Genomic DNA, 16,409 nt, shown 5'->3' on the forward strand with positions numbered 1-16,409 from the left:
ACTTTCAGCAGGTTGCTTATGGGAAGCAGTACACCTCTTTATCCCGCAGTGGTATCCCCAACTATATAGGAGATTAAAGCAAATCTAATTCAGATCCTAGCTAGCTTACATTTATAAACATAGTTATGACTTTATTGAATTACTAACTGCATTATTTAGTTATTTTATATTTTTACCAATAGTAGGAGAGGAGAGGGAACTAGTAGAGGGCCAGCTGTAACTGGGGAAGAGGGACAATTTATTATTATTCTTACTAATTATAAACTGTATTTTTAAAACATCAACATATTATGGAGTGCAGATGACAGAAAGATACAAAGGAATGGCACAGAAGGGAAGAGCTTATAAACTATAATAGGCAATAATAATGGTCAGGTTTTTCTATTCTATTCAATCTATTCAGTTAATTTCTCTAAAACGATCATCTGATGGTGGGGAGCCTCCTTTTTTGCTACACTTGGTGACTTATCTTAGTTAGTGTTCATCCCTTGGTTATTTTTCAGATGCAGTGACTTTTCCCCATATTTGTATCATCTGAATGAGAGCTGTATGAATAAAAAAGGTTGCACGGTATTTATATCCTTGAAAGGTTCTCCAATAGGTTATTTGCAATGATCCCCCTCATTCTACTGCCAAGGTAAAATGATCCATCTTTTTTATGCAATTTGCATGTTTATCAGCTCTATAGTACAAGTATCCCACACATTCTTATCACTTTAACGTATACCATTTCAGCTTGCATTCAACTGCCTTTCACTCATAGATTAAATATAATTATACAATACACAGTGATTTATAAATTACATTTACCATGCTGTGAAAGCAAGCCAGATAACAAAAACAGAACTTACTACAACATAATGTATATTTCAGCTCAGTTCACATCATAATAAATATATACGCACTAAGAAGGCCTATGGTTCTTTGTAAAGTTAGATCAAATATCCAACATTTATTTTCTGCTGACATTTAAAGGGAACGTATGCTTAATTGCATGACTTAGAATTGAGAGATTTGATCTTTAGCGAATAGAGGATGCTCTTAGAGGTTCACCAATCTCTCATTGCCTCTACATAAAAGGGAGAACACACTGCCACTGGTGACCAAAATTGACTATAACAAACTATACGTTGAAACCAATTTTTTCTTTAAACACAACCTTATCATTATTTAAAAAATATAAACCAGAAAGTCTTGTGTTTCAGGGAATCAATGGAAATGCCAGAGCAATTTACATGAGAGACTTGGGTAACTTTTACTTGGCATGAGGGTTATGGAGAGGTAGAAAATTGTCACAACCAGTGACCATCTCTGATGGTGGGCATCCAGTAAATGTTTGGCATTTATTCAGCAACTTGCAGGTATGAAAGAGAGGAAATGGTCCAAGGTTCCCTAGTGCTTCCCCACCCCCCTTATGGCCAGCCTTTGCACATCACTGTGAAAGTTGAATAACCACTCAATAATATATAACGACCAGAATAACGCTGATGTTTCTGCCAGTGTTGGAGGTAAACAACAAGTTACAGTAAATTAAGTTTTGCTGATCTGATGGATATATTTTCATAGACAAAGTTTACTTTGTTACTTTCTCTCTTTCATTTCTATAAATCATTTGGCAGGTTTTCTTCAATATAAAGTGTAAGAGAGTGTGTGTATGTGTGTGATCGCATAGCCTCACATTTGCTGCCACAGCTTGCCACTCATTACATTTTCTATGGTATTCTGCAAAGACAAAACCCAAGTGTACATGTGAGAGCGAGAAGCAGTCACATCAGCGTGATTGCCTATAATATTACAAAATGATGAATTGCCAAAGGCAACTGACCAAACTGAGAAACCTTAACAGATCTGTCACTGCAGTTTGATAAACTGCACAGACAACATCTAGTCATTACCAGCCTGAGACTTTACAAATGAGTTTGAAATACAGTTATAATTACATAGGAATAAGTAAGTGACTTTTGAAGAGACACTTTCCTCTCTGTGGACATACTGACCTACAATGGATGTTTTCCATATCCTTCTAAAATGAAGAAAAACACTGTGCGGGTGATTTATAAAGGTGACATATTGCAGAGACACATAAAATGCTCTACTCGTTTCTTATCTGACTTAACATACTTATTTTTGCAACGTTAAACCAATTTGTCCAGTCAACTGCATGAATGAATTTATCAAGATGAAAAGTTGGACTTTTTTTTTTTTATGAAAAGTTGGACTTTTTTTTTTTAAACCAATGCAATATAAGTAATGGAACTAAATGTACCACCAATTATACACACAGCAACATTAAGATGAAAAATTAAGATGAAATTTCAGTATTTAGGCAACGTTCTAAGTATAACAACTAAGTTTATAATCTTGTGTCTGCTGTGAATGCTATTTAGAGTTACCTACCTTTTTTTGCAGTTTTCCAATCCTGTGTGCAGTCTATATTAGTTTTTCTTTTAGGTTCTGATTATGTTTTGGTAAGTACTGAGAATATTGTTGATCTAGCTAGAAATGCAAGGCACTTGTTGCTTCTAGTCTTATCGATTCAATGAAATACAAATGAACAAAGAGAGACATGTCTGAAGTCCATCTTGGGTTACAACAATGGCTGCCCCAAAGACAGGATGGTAAAATGTGGGGCAGAAGTGTGTTACGAATATTGATGAATTAATAACTGAAAATGATTATTTAATATTCATTTTTATGTTTTTGATATATACCTCTTAGATTGTAAGCTCTTCTGGGCAGGGTCCTCTCCTGTGTCACTGTCTGTATCTGTCTGTCATTTGCAACCCCTATTTAATTTACAGCGCTGTGTAATATGTTGGTGCTATATAAATACTTATTATTATAAATAATAATATATAAACAGATTCTGAACTATCACAGAATCTCATTAATTCAGAGAGCTATACAGAGCTGGGTATGTCTCCTTGAGCATAAGCTGCAAGTTTTACCTATGATCCATTATTTTCCATTATAAGGGATGATAATGGGCTTTCTAAAGTGCCAAAATGGTGTTTATACTAATAAAAGTTTTTATTTTAATTATGGCAACCTAATAACATTTTTGCAATGGAGCCCTTTGAATTCTAGTTACCGCTCGCAAACCAAGAGTTCCATTTCAGTCCAAAAGACGAGCATTTGTAATCAAGTTGATCTCAGTGTGGAAGAAGTGCTCAAAAGAAAAATACATAGAAAACAAAAACTCTGGGCAACTGAACTTGCAGTACAGAAATACAAGACTATTCTGCTAAGCTGGGATGCTGTTATTTAGCATTTAAACTTTATTTCTATTAAGCTCATTATTATTTTAGATATGAGTATTATATTAGATTACATGCAAGTAAATGATTAGTTTTTTTTAATTCCCTAATTTCTGTGCCTCACTAGTTTGTATGTGGAACATTTTCATAAACAGTTAAAAAAATTGCTTAAAAAAAAACAGTTAGAAGACAATAGAGCTAATTATCCAAGGCCCAGGTTTTCAAACAGAGTGTCTGGAACATTAAGCAACTCGTTATTAGAGGATTACTATCTAACTATGTTTATTATGGATAATTATCTACTTTGATTTCTAATGCCATCAAGTAGAGTAGTGGGAAGGAAAAAGCACACAGGCCTGTATGTGATTGTTGAGTGGTTCAGCACTATTGAACAGAATATCCTGAGTATTATGGATAAAGGAAAATGATTTACAGTTCAGTTACATAAAATAGACATCTAAAACTGGCAGACTACAGGGATTTTTTTAAAAAATTAAATAAACATATCAAACCCAATTTTTTTAAGATTTGGAGAGTGTGGGTATAGGTTAGAACCTTTTGTTGTGTTTTTCTTGCTGTTTCTCTCTTCCTAGTTCAGTAATAATCATTTTAATTCCTTAGTGTCTTGGCAAAAAGAAATAGGGGAAAGTTTTCATTGAAAAGGCACAGAAATAAAGTCAAAGTCGGGTTGGATTTAAAGAAACTAACAAGCATATAGTCTGAAACCCATTAAACTCTCAGTTTAAATCTGCTAAATACATTTATTTGCATTAAAACAAGCGTGTGCATATTCTTACAGTTGTCTTTCTAAAGCTGTTGAGTAAAAAATCCTGTCTGCTATTAGCAGCTGTAGATGGTGGCTTGTCCTTATTGGGAAAGTAGTGGTCTGTCTGCAGAACCCAAATCATCTATATACTATCCTGCACAATCTCCTCACATAATAAACAAGTATACAAGCACATAAAGCACAAATGTCCGCTCCCACAGTTCTTTGAAAATGTCTTTACTATATTTCCATTACAAACCTCAGAACTAAACCAACAGTGTGTACTAAAAATAAGAAGTAAAGTCACGAGATAGATTTTCTATACTTGTCTTGTCCAAAACCAAACACATTCTTCAATCTTTCAGCTACAACATTTCTATGTATGCTAGCCTATTTTCTGGGTCAGAAGACACTGCTATAGGGTGCTCATTTTAATTTAGCAAAACAGTTCTATATCTGTGTTTCTCTACCTTTTTATTGTGGGGAAACCCCTTGAAACAACTTTTAAGTCTTCAGAGAACTTGTACTATAATGACTAAATCTACAATTCACAGTACATTAGTGTGGTGGTCAGAATGCCCCTTACATTGCTGGTCATTGGGAGGAATTGCACAAGAAACCCCTAATAACCACTGGAGAAACCCTGGTTGAGAAACACTGATCTATACTAGCGGTCGCCAACCGGTGGTCCGTGAGGTCTGCAGTCCTGGTTGATGTACGCCCCAGCAGGGTCAGGGAAAGGACCCCGCTGGAGGGGTGCACCAGCCAGAGCCGCGAACCATGTCTCCCATATGGATCTAAGGCTTGGGGTGGTGGGTGGTTTGCGTCTCTGGACACAACCCGCCAACTCTCCCACTGCAGGCTCAGAGCTGAGATGGGAGAGTGGATGGGTTCTGGCATCATGACGTCCCTCTGGTGAAGTTTCTTCCCCTTTGAGTGACATGCGGCTCCCCGCCCATACGTGGTCTGGAGTCCATGAATTTAGAGGTCATTGACAACCAAAAGGTTGGCAACAGCTGATCTATACTATATAAATGAACAGAATACTCTACAAACTTTGGTCCTAGGAAAAAATGTTGGATGCTTTGTTTTAGGTGCACTGTAGCCTAACCAAACCCTGACTATAATACAAATGTTTGGACACGAAACACAAATACATTAATCTTGATAACTTTCCCAATACAAATCATCATTATAAGAACAATGCCCATCACCTTAGAGGTTTTAGATGTATCTGATACTGAATATCTGACAAGGTCACATACAGCAATGATTTCAAAAAAATCTTTACACATTCGCTATTCACTTGAATCATTTGTTCCTTATTACTGCAATAAAAGTGCACCATCAGGGACAAATCACTTTTTGTGCCCAGATTGTATTTTGTTACTGATCAATCATCTCTGATAGTTTCCTTCTCTGTGCAGTTTAAGGTACAGCTAGGAATATCCAATTTCTGCCTGGCAGCACTGGTGTGAATTTAAACCTGGCAGTATGCTAATTATTTCTTAGCAGTAATTTAACATAATTGCAGTGGCTAGAATATTTTGTTCATAACATAACATTTTTATATTTTGTTGCTTCTGTGCAATTTTCAAGATATCGGTAAAACAGTACACAAAATAATCAATCAAATGATTATCAATAAAATTTGTACAATTTGTCAGTAATATTGCTTAGAAAAAGCTAAAGGTTCATAGTTGGGTATAAAATGAAATTATAAAATGTTTGCAAAAAAAAAAAAAAAGGAATTCTGGAGTCATTTATTTTCAGACTTTATAGCTTGCACAAGCTTAAAGCAGGACCGATTCTAGGTGACCTTGGTGAGTCTTCTAAAGTGTCATTTAGTTTTGCAGTGCCATTCTTGTACCCCTGTACCTTGCTTGCCGCCCGTATAACGAAAGTGATGCTTACCCTTCCTCCTTTAATGTGCAATCTAACACAGGGAAGCATGGTGTAATATCAATAAGTGCTAAAAATATGTGTCTGGGTCCTAGCCCTTAAAAATTGGAGTTAGAATGCCCTGACTTTGACCTTTGTTTGACAAGCAAATGTAATTGGAATAGTGGGAAGCAAAAGCTTAGCAAGAGCCGGAAGTACAGAGCTTGCCCTAGTATATTTAAACTTATAGAACAGGCATGGTCAAAGTATTGCCCGTGGGCCATATACGGCCCAATGGGGATGTGTCTCTGGTCCTTTGGGTGGTCTGCGGCTCTGGCCGGTAAAACCACGAGCAGGGTCAGGAGAAGGACCCCGCTGGGCGGGGGTGCACCGGCCAGAGCGGCGGAACATGTCCCCGGATCTGAGCCTGTGATGGGAGAGTGGGCGGGTTGTGTGCAGTGACACAGCCCGCCCACTCTCCCTTCGCAAGCTCAGAGCCTGTGATAGGAGATTGGGCGGGCTGTGTCCCTGCACACAACCTGCCCATTCTCCCATCGCAGGCTCAGATCTGCGATGGGAGAGTGGGCAGGGCTATGCCATCATGAGGTCACATTCAGTGGCGCTATGATGTCATAACCCCGCCCACTCTCCCTTCGGCCCAGCCCCTCTGTCAAATTTTATTTCAGATTGTGGTCCCTGACTAAAAAAGGTTTGCCCACCCCTGTTATAGAACCATAGACACAATTGTTTGAATATTTGAATTGGAAAATGGAAGGATTTGAACCTTTGTAAGATTTTCATATATCTATTGTGTCCCCCATTATGGAGATTTATTTGTACTTACCCATGTGAGGATGGTGCCACTATCCCCTTCCTGGTGGAATCACAAAGCCGGTGAAATTATTATTACACAGTATTTATATATTACACAGCGCTGCACAAAGTCAGTAGTCATGTCACTAGCTGTGGCTCAAAGGAGCTTACAATCTAATGTCTCTACTTCAGTCATACGTCTTCATTACAGTCTAAGGTCATTTTTTGGCCAAATAACCTATCTGCATGTTTTTTTGGGATGTGGGAGGAAACCCACACAAACATGGGAAGAACCTGCAAACTCCATGCAGATAGCGTCCTGGCCGAGATTTGAACCTGGGACATAGCGCTGCAAAGGCCAGAATTTTAACCCTTTAGCCACCATGCTGCCCACACGGGCAATATTGGAAGAAGGTATATGATTATGTTTTCCTTGAAAGCAGAATTACATACATACATTTACATGATCGTTTGGTAGCCTTATTTATTAGATATTCTCAATTCCTGTTTGTTGATTCTGCCCCATTTGATAAGCAGGAAATTTCTCTCTGCATCTGCCCTCTTGTCCTCCTGGGTCATTACAATTCTGTCAATTACTATGTTTGCATGGGGTAAATATGAATGTGCCTTTGAATGTGTACTTTAAGTATCCATTCGTTTTTATTATTTTTTGCTTTTCTGTAAATGAATATGCATTCCACACAATGGGGCTGATTTACCAAAACAAATATAAATTGTTCACATAGAAAAGTTAACTATCCCCTTGCAAAGGATATTTAACTTATATTTGTGAATGAAATCAATGCTAACCAACCATCCAATCATGTGCAACAAAATTGCAGCTTTGATAAATGTTCTTGCTTGTGATCAGGTATTATTTGGAAGATTGAGTTTTACCACATTTTCTAAACTAAGAGCTATATATCCTGCAAGAGAATAATTTGTTTTGCTGAATGAAAAGTCTATATTCCTTTAGTAAGTAAACCCCAATGCATCCTGTTTCCTTAGAGTTATTAGTCCTTTAATATATCTGGGCACAGATATATACATTAGCAAATGTGCTAGATATATTGTCATGGACAATCTCCCTAGATGAGGTTGTGATAAGGTGGATTCTTGATTGTTTCCTTGGAGCAGACACACATAAGCCCCAGAGGACTGAACTGCAAATTTCTAATTCCATATCCATGAAATAAGCATTAGGAGCAGTAAATTTGTGCCTGAATACCTAAACATATTTTACATTTTATATCTGTGTAATGATAGTGCTAAACTGTATGATAGGGGGCTAAATGTGGAGCTCATTTAAAAGGGGATTGGATGTATTTCTATAAATGGAATGACAATAGATGTGTAACGCCATACTCAAATATGTAATGTGGTAAGAAAGTTGAAAGATATAAAAAGCTTATTTGCTTTAAAGAAAAGTGCTTACCAGCACAAATACTATAAAAAAAAGTCCCATTGTCAGTAATGTTGTATATAATTGAATAATATAATATTAATAAATATTATGAAATATATTAATTGAACATTCAATACAGTGGACAAACCCAATGTACAGTAACTAATAGCAAGCAATCCAAATGTATTTTGACGCTGTCAGACTAGTGCAAAATGAAATGTGATGGATTGATAGCTTTTATAACCTTCATTAGTGCACCTTCAGGAGCCATATGTCCGAGCCCACAGGCTACACTACACTTCAATGTGGTGATGTATAGTGGACGCCATGAGAAGTAGTACAGAGAAGAACCCTATTTTACCGAATGACCAAGACATTAGTAGAAATACCCACTTCTATTAAAAAGTAAATCCTATGAGTGCCTGCCTACACACACAAAATCAGATAAAATATAAACTGAAAAATTGTTCTGAAACAATATAGAGTTCAATAAAAAAAATATGTTTATTACTATTATAAATAATAATATTACTACTACTAATAATAATAATAATATTAATAATAAATGTAAAATAAATGCCTAAAAGCCTTACAATTACTACTTCAACTGGTTTATAATTTCAAACAGTAGGTGAAGAACACATTAGATACAAATGTAATTTTTTGTATATAATAAAAGTAAAATATATAATAAGAAAGTTATTCACACAACTACAGCTTTTTACAAGAAGAAAACAACCTAAATGGTAGTCCCAAGTGCGTTAATGACATAAACTCGTAATCCTGCAACAGCACTTTTGCACCTGTTTTGTTTCCTCATCATTTCAGCTTCTCAAATACAGAATTTCAGTCTATGAAGCTTTACTTGGGTGAGTAGGATAAAAGAGAAGCAAAAGTTTGACCCAAGGACCTGGGGTAGTTGATGAAAGTTACAGAGCTTTCCCCAAAAGAACCGTACAATGCACTAACACCTCTGCACATGGTTTAGAGAACAGAGAAGACAAATAGTACTTGGACAATCCGCACTCCCTCAACCTGTCAGGGGAAAAGTTCAGATCGTTGTGTTTCTAGGAGTAAAATGCCCTTGTCCTTGAAGCATCTGCAGCAGATTTGCTGGCTGCTCCGTGCATCCCCTCGGGGGAAGTACAGAATCACAGCTCATTTTCTTCTCTCTATAAATTAAGCAATTCTTGATCTGAAACCAGTAAAAGTTACAGAGATGTCAATTTGTGCAAAGTCAGCAAAGGAATTTTTAAGCAACCACATGCAAAAAAACATAAGTTTTATACAGCTGCTTAACCAATATTCAAAGTGGAAATTTTAAATATGTTTGTTTTTATTTAAAAAAAAAAAAAAATATTGGATGGTGTAGGTAAGGTTTAGAACCTCTGCCAGGTTGTTTGGGTTTTTTGAAAGTTTAACAAAAAAAAAACAAATACTATCCCATTGGCAGTTATAAATGGTAAAAGAAGTTACAATGTGGACATTAAAGACATAAAACAGCAATTAAAAAATAGTAATAGTAAAAAAAGTAATAGTAAAAAATAGTAATATTAATAATGTTTTATATTTGCATGCAGATTGAGAAAGCAATCATACAATTCATGTATTGAGATTTACTAGATCCCTAAACTGCAGGATTTACCACTATATGCCAATATTCAACAAAATCAAAAAGTGATGAACTGGTAATTTTTCTGATCTGACCATCATTAGCAGTGGGGCAGCAATAAAAGCCTATGAAGCACTGAACCAAAAAATGTCAGCTTCTCAGATCAATACAAATTCCCCAGCTCACTCTTCAGCTAGTCAGCACAAAAAGACTCAAACTATTTCAACATTTTGCTGGAAACATATGTCAAGGTACCTCTGCAAAGTATGGTCCCTAAAGCTACGTACACACTTCCAATGGTTTTTGCCCGACAATCGGCTCAGGGCTGATATCGGACGAGAATCTGAATAGTGTACAGTGCGTGTCATTCATCGTCCGAACGACCATCCTGGAGGATCCACGGACGAACGATCGTAATACAAGTGAAGGGGGAGAGCACGCAGCGGGGTGTCGCTCCGTCGTTCTCCCCCTCCCCTCAGCATTGAGCAGAGCGGTGCTATACGTACAGCATCATTCATGCATCGTGGAGTGCTTAGTCGTTGGAAAGGATCGTGAAAGATCTTCCCATCCTTTATATTTGCATGTGTGTATGCGGCTTTACTCTAAACTATCCAAATACACAGAGAGAATCCACAGATTAAGTCCGAGCCTTTACTGATGTCACATGAAATGCATCAAGGTTTCCAAAGGCCAGTTGTTGAATTGTGCTTTTCTTAACAAAGATTCCTGGTAAAAGCTCAGCGGCAATCTGCGGACTATTTGTGTGTTTGTACCCAGCTGGGCAAGGCTGGTGTGTTGAAGACAGGCAGTGGGTGTGTAGGCGGGCTGGATCCCCTTTCAGCAGCTGTGTTTGTTTGTTATATGGTATTTGAGCATCTAGCCTGGGAATTACTGTATATATAGCAAATGGGAATTGAGAGACGGATTAAACGTGATTCAACAGAAACACTGGAGAAAATATTGCTGGCCATCTTCTCAAAATACCAAATACCTGGTTGCCAATCCAGAAAACCATATATCATGAAAAGTCTAGGTAAAGTCTGAGTTTGTGATTTGCGTGATTAACATGGTAGTTTATAGCATTAAAACCTAGGTATTTGTTTAGTTTAAATCCAATAAACTGCTTCAAAACAAAGCTATTCAGTTGGCTACAACCTGAGAAGAAAAGCCTGCCACCATGCTAAAGAGAAGAACCCTTGCTCTGTTTGTGAACCCAATGGTTCTCTCTGCTTATGTCAAACAAATTCCCTGCTGAGTGAGACTTACAGGCTTGAAATCATATTCGGCTCATTGGAGAGTCTTAGGTCTTCAGTAAATGAAGTGGTTGCAATGACCTGAAGATCAGAAAGTCTGTGCTAGATTAGCTCATAGGAATAATGGCCACAGACTCCACTTTCTCTATCATTAGCTTACTGCGGACCCTGAGAAAAACTGCATTTCTATTGCAAGCAGAATAAAAATTGTATTGAAGATATGGCTAAAAATCTGAAGGTAGTGAACAAATGATAGGAAAGTACCAGTTCTGCCCACACATAACAGACATACACTATAGTATTTTTCCATTTCTAGATGTCTTAGGAAGTAGCATGGAGCACAAACCTAATGACTTTGGTAGCCAAGGCGTTCATGCTCATACTTTCAATATTGGAGAGCTAAGAAAGACAAAACCAAAGCAAAAAAAAAAAAAAATAGTAAACTCAACAAGTTTTTAAACCTTTGCAATGACTATTTCATAGAGTGCTGACAGACAGTGGTGACTGCTCCATCCAGGAAGACATGATATTGTCTCCAGATACAAATGAAAAACAAAAGGAACCTTACAACTGCACCAATTCATCATGACATCTGTACTTCTTGATAAACGGGCTTTTGGGGGATTAGGAAATATGACTGCAAATAAAGCTCCTAATAGATTTTTTGTTGTTGAAATCCAGGGTCAACCCTCTGGGCAAGTCACTCCATATCTCATGGTTGCTGATACAGGAAAATTAAGTAGGAGATACGCAATATTAAACCCAATATGCTCTCATGATTACCTAATGCTATTACTGTGGATCAAATATGAAATTTCATAGAAACAAAATCAGGTATAATTTCTGTAACTATATATTTATAGATATAGTATATAAATAATTGATATATATAAATAGCATAAATATATATATGTGTGTTTTGTTATAATACATACCTACATTTTCGGTATCCTTCTACAATATAGTAAATGTATTAGACACAGCTACATGACAGTAACATTAGTCTGATGTGAAAGCATACATTGCACTTCTATCTTTCGTATCAGTGAGACACTTTTACTTGTTAGCCACAGTTTCTACTTTTAATTTTCTTTGTGCACTAAAAGAAAAAAGGACCTATAATAAAACAGCAGGAGAAAATGTGTTGGATGAGCAAGTGAATAAATGGATGGATGTGGCCAGCTAATAACTGTAAGGATTGGTATTGTAGGGACGTTTGTTGTATGAAATAGAATAGATTGCTTCCAAAAATTGGCAATTGCACTGTAAAAAAAGCGAATAATCATTCAAAGGTACCATTGATTAAGGCTATTGTATAAGCTGTCTATTTATACACTATGATGATGGGTCCATTAATAAAGCAGTGAATCTGACATTCACTGAAACATTCCCTGGTGGAAAATCAATTACTGTCATTGAAAAACATGGACCTGGAAGATTCTCCACTAGGGTATGTTTCAGGGAATGTCAGATTCGCTGCTTTATAAATAGACCTCCTAGAGTTAAAGAACAACAATCATATATCAGCAACAGACAAACATTATCACAAATATGCACTCAGCAATAATCTACTCCAAAGTGGCTATACACAGGCTACACACAATAGATCAAGACAACCTATCATCTAATCTCCATAATTTTATATGGCAAAGATGTTGATAGTTCTCTTGAAACCAAGCTGCCAACCTATGCCAAGGAAACAGAATGTTAAAAGAAACACCGCCAGGCCACAAGCATGTTGAGGAGGAGATAGCAACAACAGCTTTTCTATTCCACTTAGTACAGACTTAGTTTTATATATCCAGTCATTATGTGGCTGAAAAACTATAATAGTGTCCATGTGGTCAGCATGATATTACCCCAACCCCCTCCAATGTAAATTGTAGAAAATATGCAAATTTGAGTCAAGTGAATTGTATAAAAAAAAGAAGTCTTAACACATCTAGGTATTCAGAAAAAATATTTTTTTGGAATTTACATTTTTTAGACATTTTTCATCATACAAATTATCACTTACTACACCTATTATTCTTTCTCAAGATAACAGATCTTCATACATCAGATATCATACTTGTGGCATGATAATTCAATCTATTAAAGCATTTTTTTTATCATGGCACCACAATAGAATGATGTTATTGATAGAGAAATGTTCTATACAAACAAGCAGCTGACCACAAGACTATGGTCATCATCCATGGCCACCAGCAAGTACCTGTCCACAAGCACTGCCTATGGTAATCCTCTATAACCTACTGCCATCACAAAGCAGCCACTTGTTACTTTTACCACCACAGAATATTTTATATGTAATTGTTTGCAATGAGAATGAACAGCAGCTATTATGAATTTAATAAAAACAATTGTATCCATGACAAAAAAATATAAGCCTATGTTCACATTTGCGGTTTTGCAAACCTTTATAGGCGTTTTTACTGCTTAAAAATGCTTTCAGAAAAATAGTTTCCATTAAATGAAGGGCTCAATGTAGGGTCTATGGGCGGTTTGCTGCCATGCTGCCTCTATACACATGACTTGAACTGATAGTAATTGCATATGCAGGTGTTTTTAAGCATTTTTAAGCATTCTAATGGAGGCATTTTTATGCGTTTTGACGCCTGGAAATTTCCCAGAATCCTTTGAGACAGGAAATGACCTTTCTACTTTCACATATCTCAAGCACATTATAAGGCGGGATGGCTAAAAAGATTGATGGTGCTGTGCTGGCTGATCTAGGGTGAGACCACCCAGAGCTATGGGACACCAATAATCCCAACCAAATGAATTGCACCTGAAAGGTGGCAGGAAAAGGGTGAGTGTTGCACATTCTATTTTTATGCTTCAGCTTGTATTCACAAGACAGGCAAATTTAGAAAAAAGGAAGCCAGGTGGAAGTGTAGTGTACAAGTGTGGGAGTCAGGTGTGAGTTTGGGTGAAGCAGAACAAGAGCCAGGAGCATGGGTAGGTCTGGCAAGCCAGACGGGCAGCCAGGTGCAAGTGGAATTCTTGCTCTTTCTGGAATCCCTGACACATACAACCTGGCTAATTTTTCCGGTTTCACCCGGCCATCCCTTGCACCTGATCACTTGCTGGGTAGTCAGGGGCAAGAGTATTGCAGACCTAAGTAGTATTGGTGTCAGGTGTGAAAAGCTGTGTGTTTAGGTGAAGAGGAAAGGGAGACAGGTGCATGGGTAGGTCAGGAAAGCCAGAAAGGCAGTCAAGTGCAAGTAGAGGTTTACACTCCACTATCACCTGGCTGCTTTTCTGGCATGCCTAGTCTGACACACCTTTATCCTTCTGCCATTTGTCCAGGCTCTCCCTTGCATCTGGCTTACTTGCTAAGTAATCAGGTGCATGGGGTCTCCCCAATTGTTTTTTTCAATGGGAACTTTTATTCTGCAAGCATTTTTAAACAGTAAAACACATAAAATGTTTTGCAAAACCTCAGGTGTGAAGATCTATGAGTGTAAGCACAATCAGGAGAATTGGATATACTTAGATAGCTATTACCAAAAGCATTCTGACAACATTAGCAAGAATCTCCTCCTATCACACTGTACATGTGCACAAATACAACATAAAGGTTCTAGTAGACTTTGAAACATTTCAGGCTAATGTGCCCCCACTGGGGAGAAGACAATCTAAGTCTGCTTTCACTTTTATAGCAGCTTTTCACATGCACAAGCCATTCACCTAGTGTGCTTGACTTGAGGATGAATCACACAGACACAGGACATGTGAGAGATGAGCACTGTCAGTCTTTGTGACATTCAACTGGTACCTATATAATGATAAATAATCAGGATCTACTCACAGAGAAGCCAGCCCAGAATGGGCAAGAGTGTCTAACCCTGGCAGAAGTGGTGAGAGCCAAAGCAGCGAAGCTGACAGCCACAATGAGACACCCCAGCACCATCTGTGAGACCCCCAGAGACAGCATGATCCGGGAGCGGGTGCGGTACTCCCGCAGGCGAGATAGGCTCCTGGACAGGGCTGCGGGGCTCAGAGAGCGGCCACCAGGAAGGGCATTTAGGGGCATCATTGACAGCAATTGCAAGCAATGTCCTTCCAGAACTTATTGTGTCTTTAGATAAGCTGGAAATGGAAAAGAACAAGGTATAGGGACCCTGAAAGTGTTAACCCCAAAGTGAAACTGATCAAGGTTATTGTAACAATCCCAAGTTCAGGTTTGTGAATAAAATGCCCAGAGAACAAGCAGCAATAGTAAATCTTTCTTTTTGGAAAAGTAAAAGGTTGTGTCTGATCCTATGAAGCACAGGGCAAGGGTCCAAGGAGATGGATGTAGAGGTTAGTGATCTCCAGAAAGGACCAAGGTGATGGATTTAGTGGCCAGTGATCTCCAGAAAGGACCAAGGTGATGGATTTAGTGGCCAGTGATCTCCAGAATGGTCCAAGGTGATGGATTTAGTGGCCAGTGATCTCCAGAATGGTCCAAGGTGATATGTGATAGATATAGGTGGTGGTAATCTTCATAGAGGTCCAAGATTATAGATAAAGGTGTCAATGATCTCCAGAAAAGTCCAAGGTGAAAGATAGGGTGTTAAGGATCTCTACAGAGGTCCAAGGTGATAGATATAGCTGTCAGTGCTTTCCAGAATAAAGTCAGCTACACACTGGTCACTTCCAAGAGAGTAGGGAAGAGCCAGCCTAGTGTATCAATCAAGAGTAAGATCCACCTAACAGCTGGTCATCAGGTACAGACCGCTCCATGTGCTGCTCCTCATCTGAGCATCTGATCATGGTCAGATCTTTTCTATGGACACTCCTGACTCCAGGTGCGACATCCTCCCCTTGGCTCCTGGACACTGGTCCACCTCTGGCAGAAAGGACAAAAAGGAAACTCAAGGGCAAGTTGGACATACAGCTTTACTGAGAACCCCCCAGATCACAGCCCGAATATCAGGCAGCCTAATGATGGGAATAGCTGGGATGTGAAGCCTGGGGATAGCGATCTGTCTCTGCTGCTGAATGAGGTGAATGGAAGTCTCCTGTATATCAGTCCTTTCCCTGGTGATAGCCAACGCAGACTGTTCTGCAAATGAATGCAACTCCTCCAATGTACTGTCAAGAGGGGAGGGGGATCAGGATAATAATAGCACCTTCCATTCTGTGCAGTATCCCAGCTGTGCTCCACTGCTAGTGCCTGTCCCTACAATGCCATGTACTGATCCCTACATCTCCCCATCCTACAGCCAGCACTAACCTTCTATGACTGCAGACTGACACTAACCCAGAGCCCCAGCCACCTTCCAAGTGTATTACCACTCACTGCTAACTCCTCTCTCCAAACATCGTGTATGATACTAGCTATACTATTCATTCTCTAACTCCTCCTTCACTATTAACCCTGGCAGGGACAGATCCCCTCTTGTAACTCCACTATCTGTGTTCTATTAACCCT

The 16,409-nt window shown here is 38.3% G+C and overlaps 1 protein-coding gene across 1 annotated transcript in view; it reads right to left on the bottom strand.

Annotated features, from left to right (window-relative positions):
• Positions 1-15,446, bottom strand: part of ENTREP2 (endosomal transmembrane epsin interactor 2) — a 402,743-nt gene extending 387,297 nt beyond the window's left edge. The window contains exon 1 of the mRNA XM_072402292.1: positions 14,802-15,446. Coding sequence (XP_072258393.1) covers positions 14,802-15,029 — 228 coding nt within the window. The 5' untranslated portion in view covers positions 15,030-15,446. The remainder of the gene's footprint in view (positions 1-14,801) is intronic.
• Positions 15,447-16,409: the final 963 nt, after the last annotated feature.

This window comes from Pyxicephalus adspersus, chromosome 2 (assembly GCF_032062135.1).
Source record: "Pyxicephalus adspersus chromosome 2, UCB_Pads_2.0, whole genome shotgun sequence".
Lineage (NCBI taxonomy): Eukaryota > Metazoa > Chordata > Amphibia > Anura > Pyxicephalidae > Pyxicephalus > Pyxicephalus adspersus.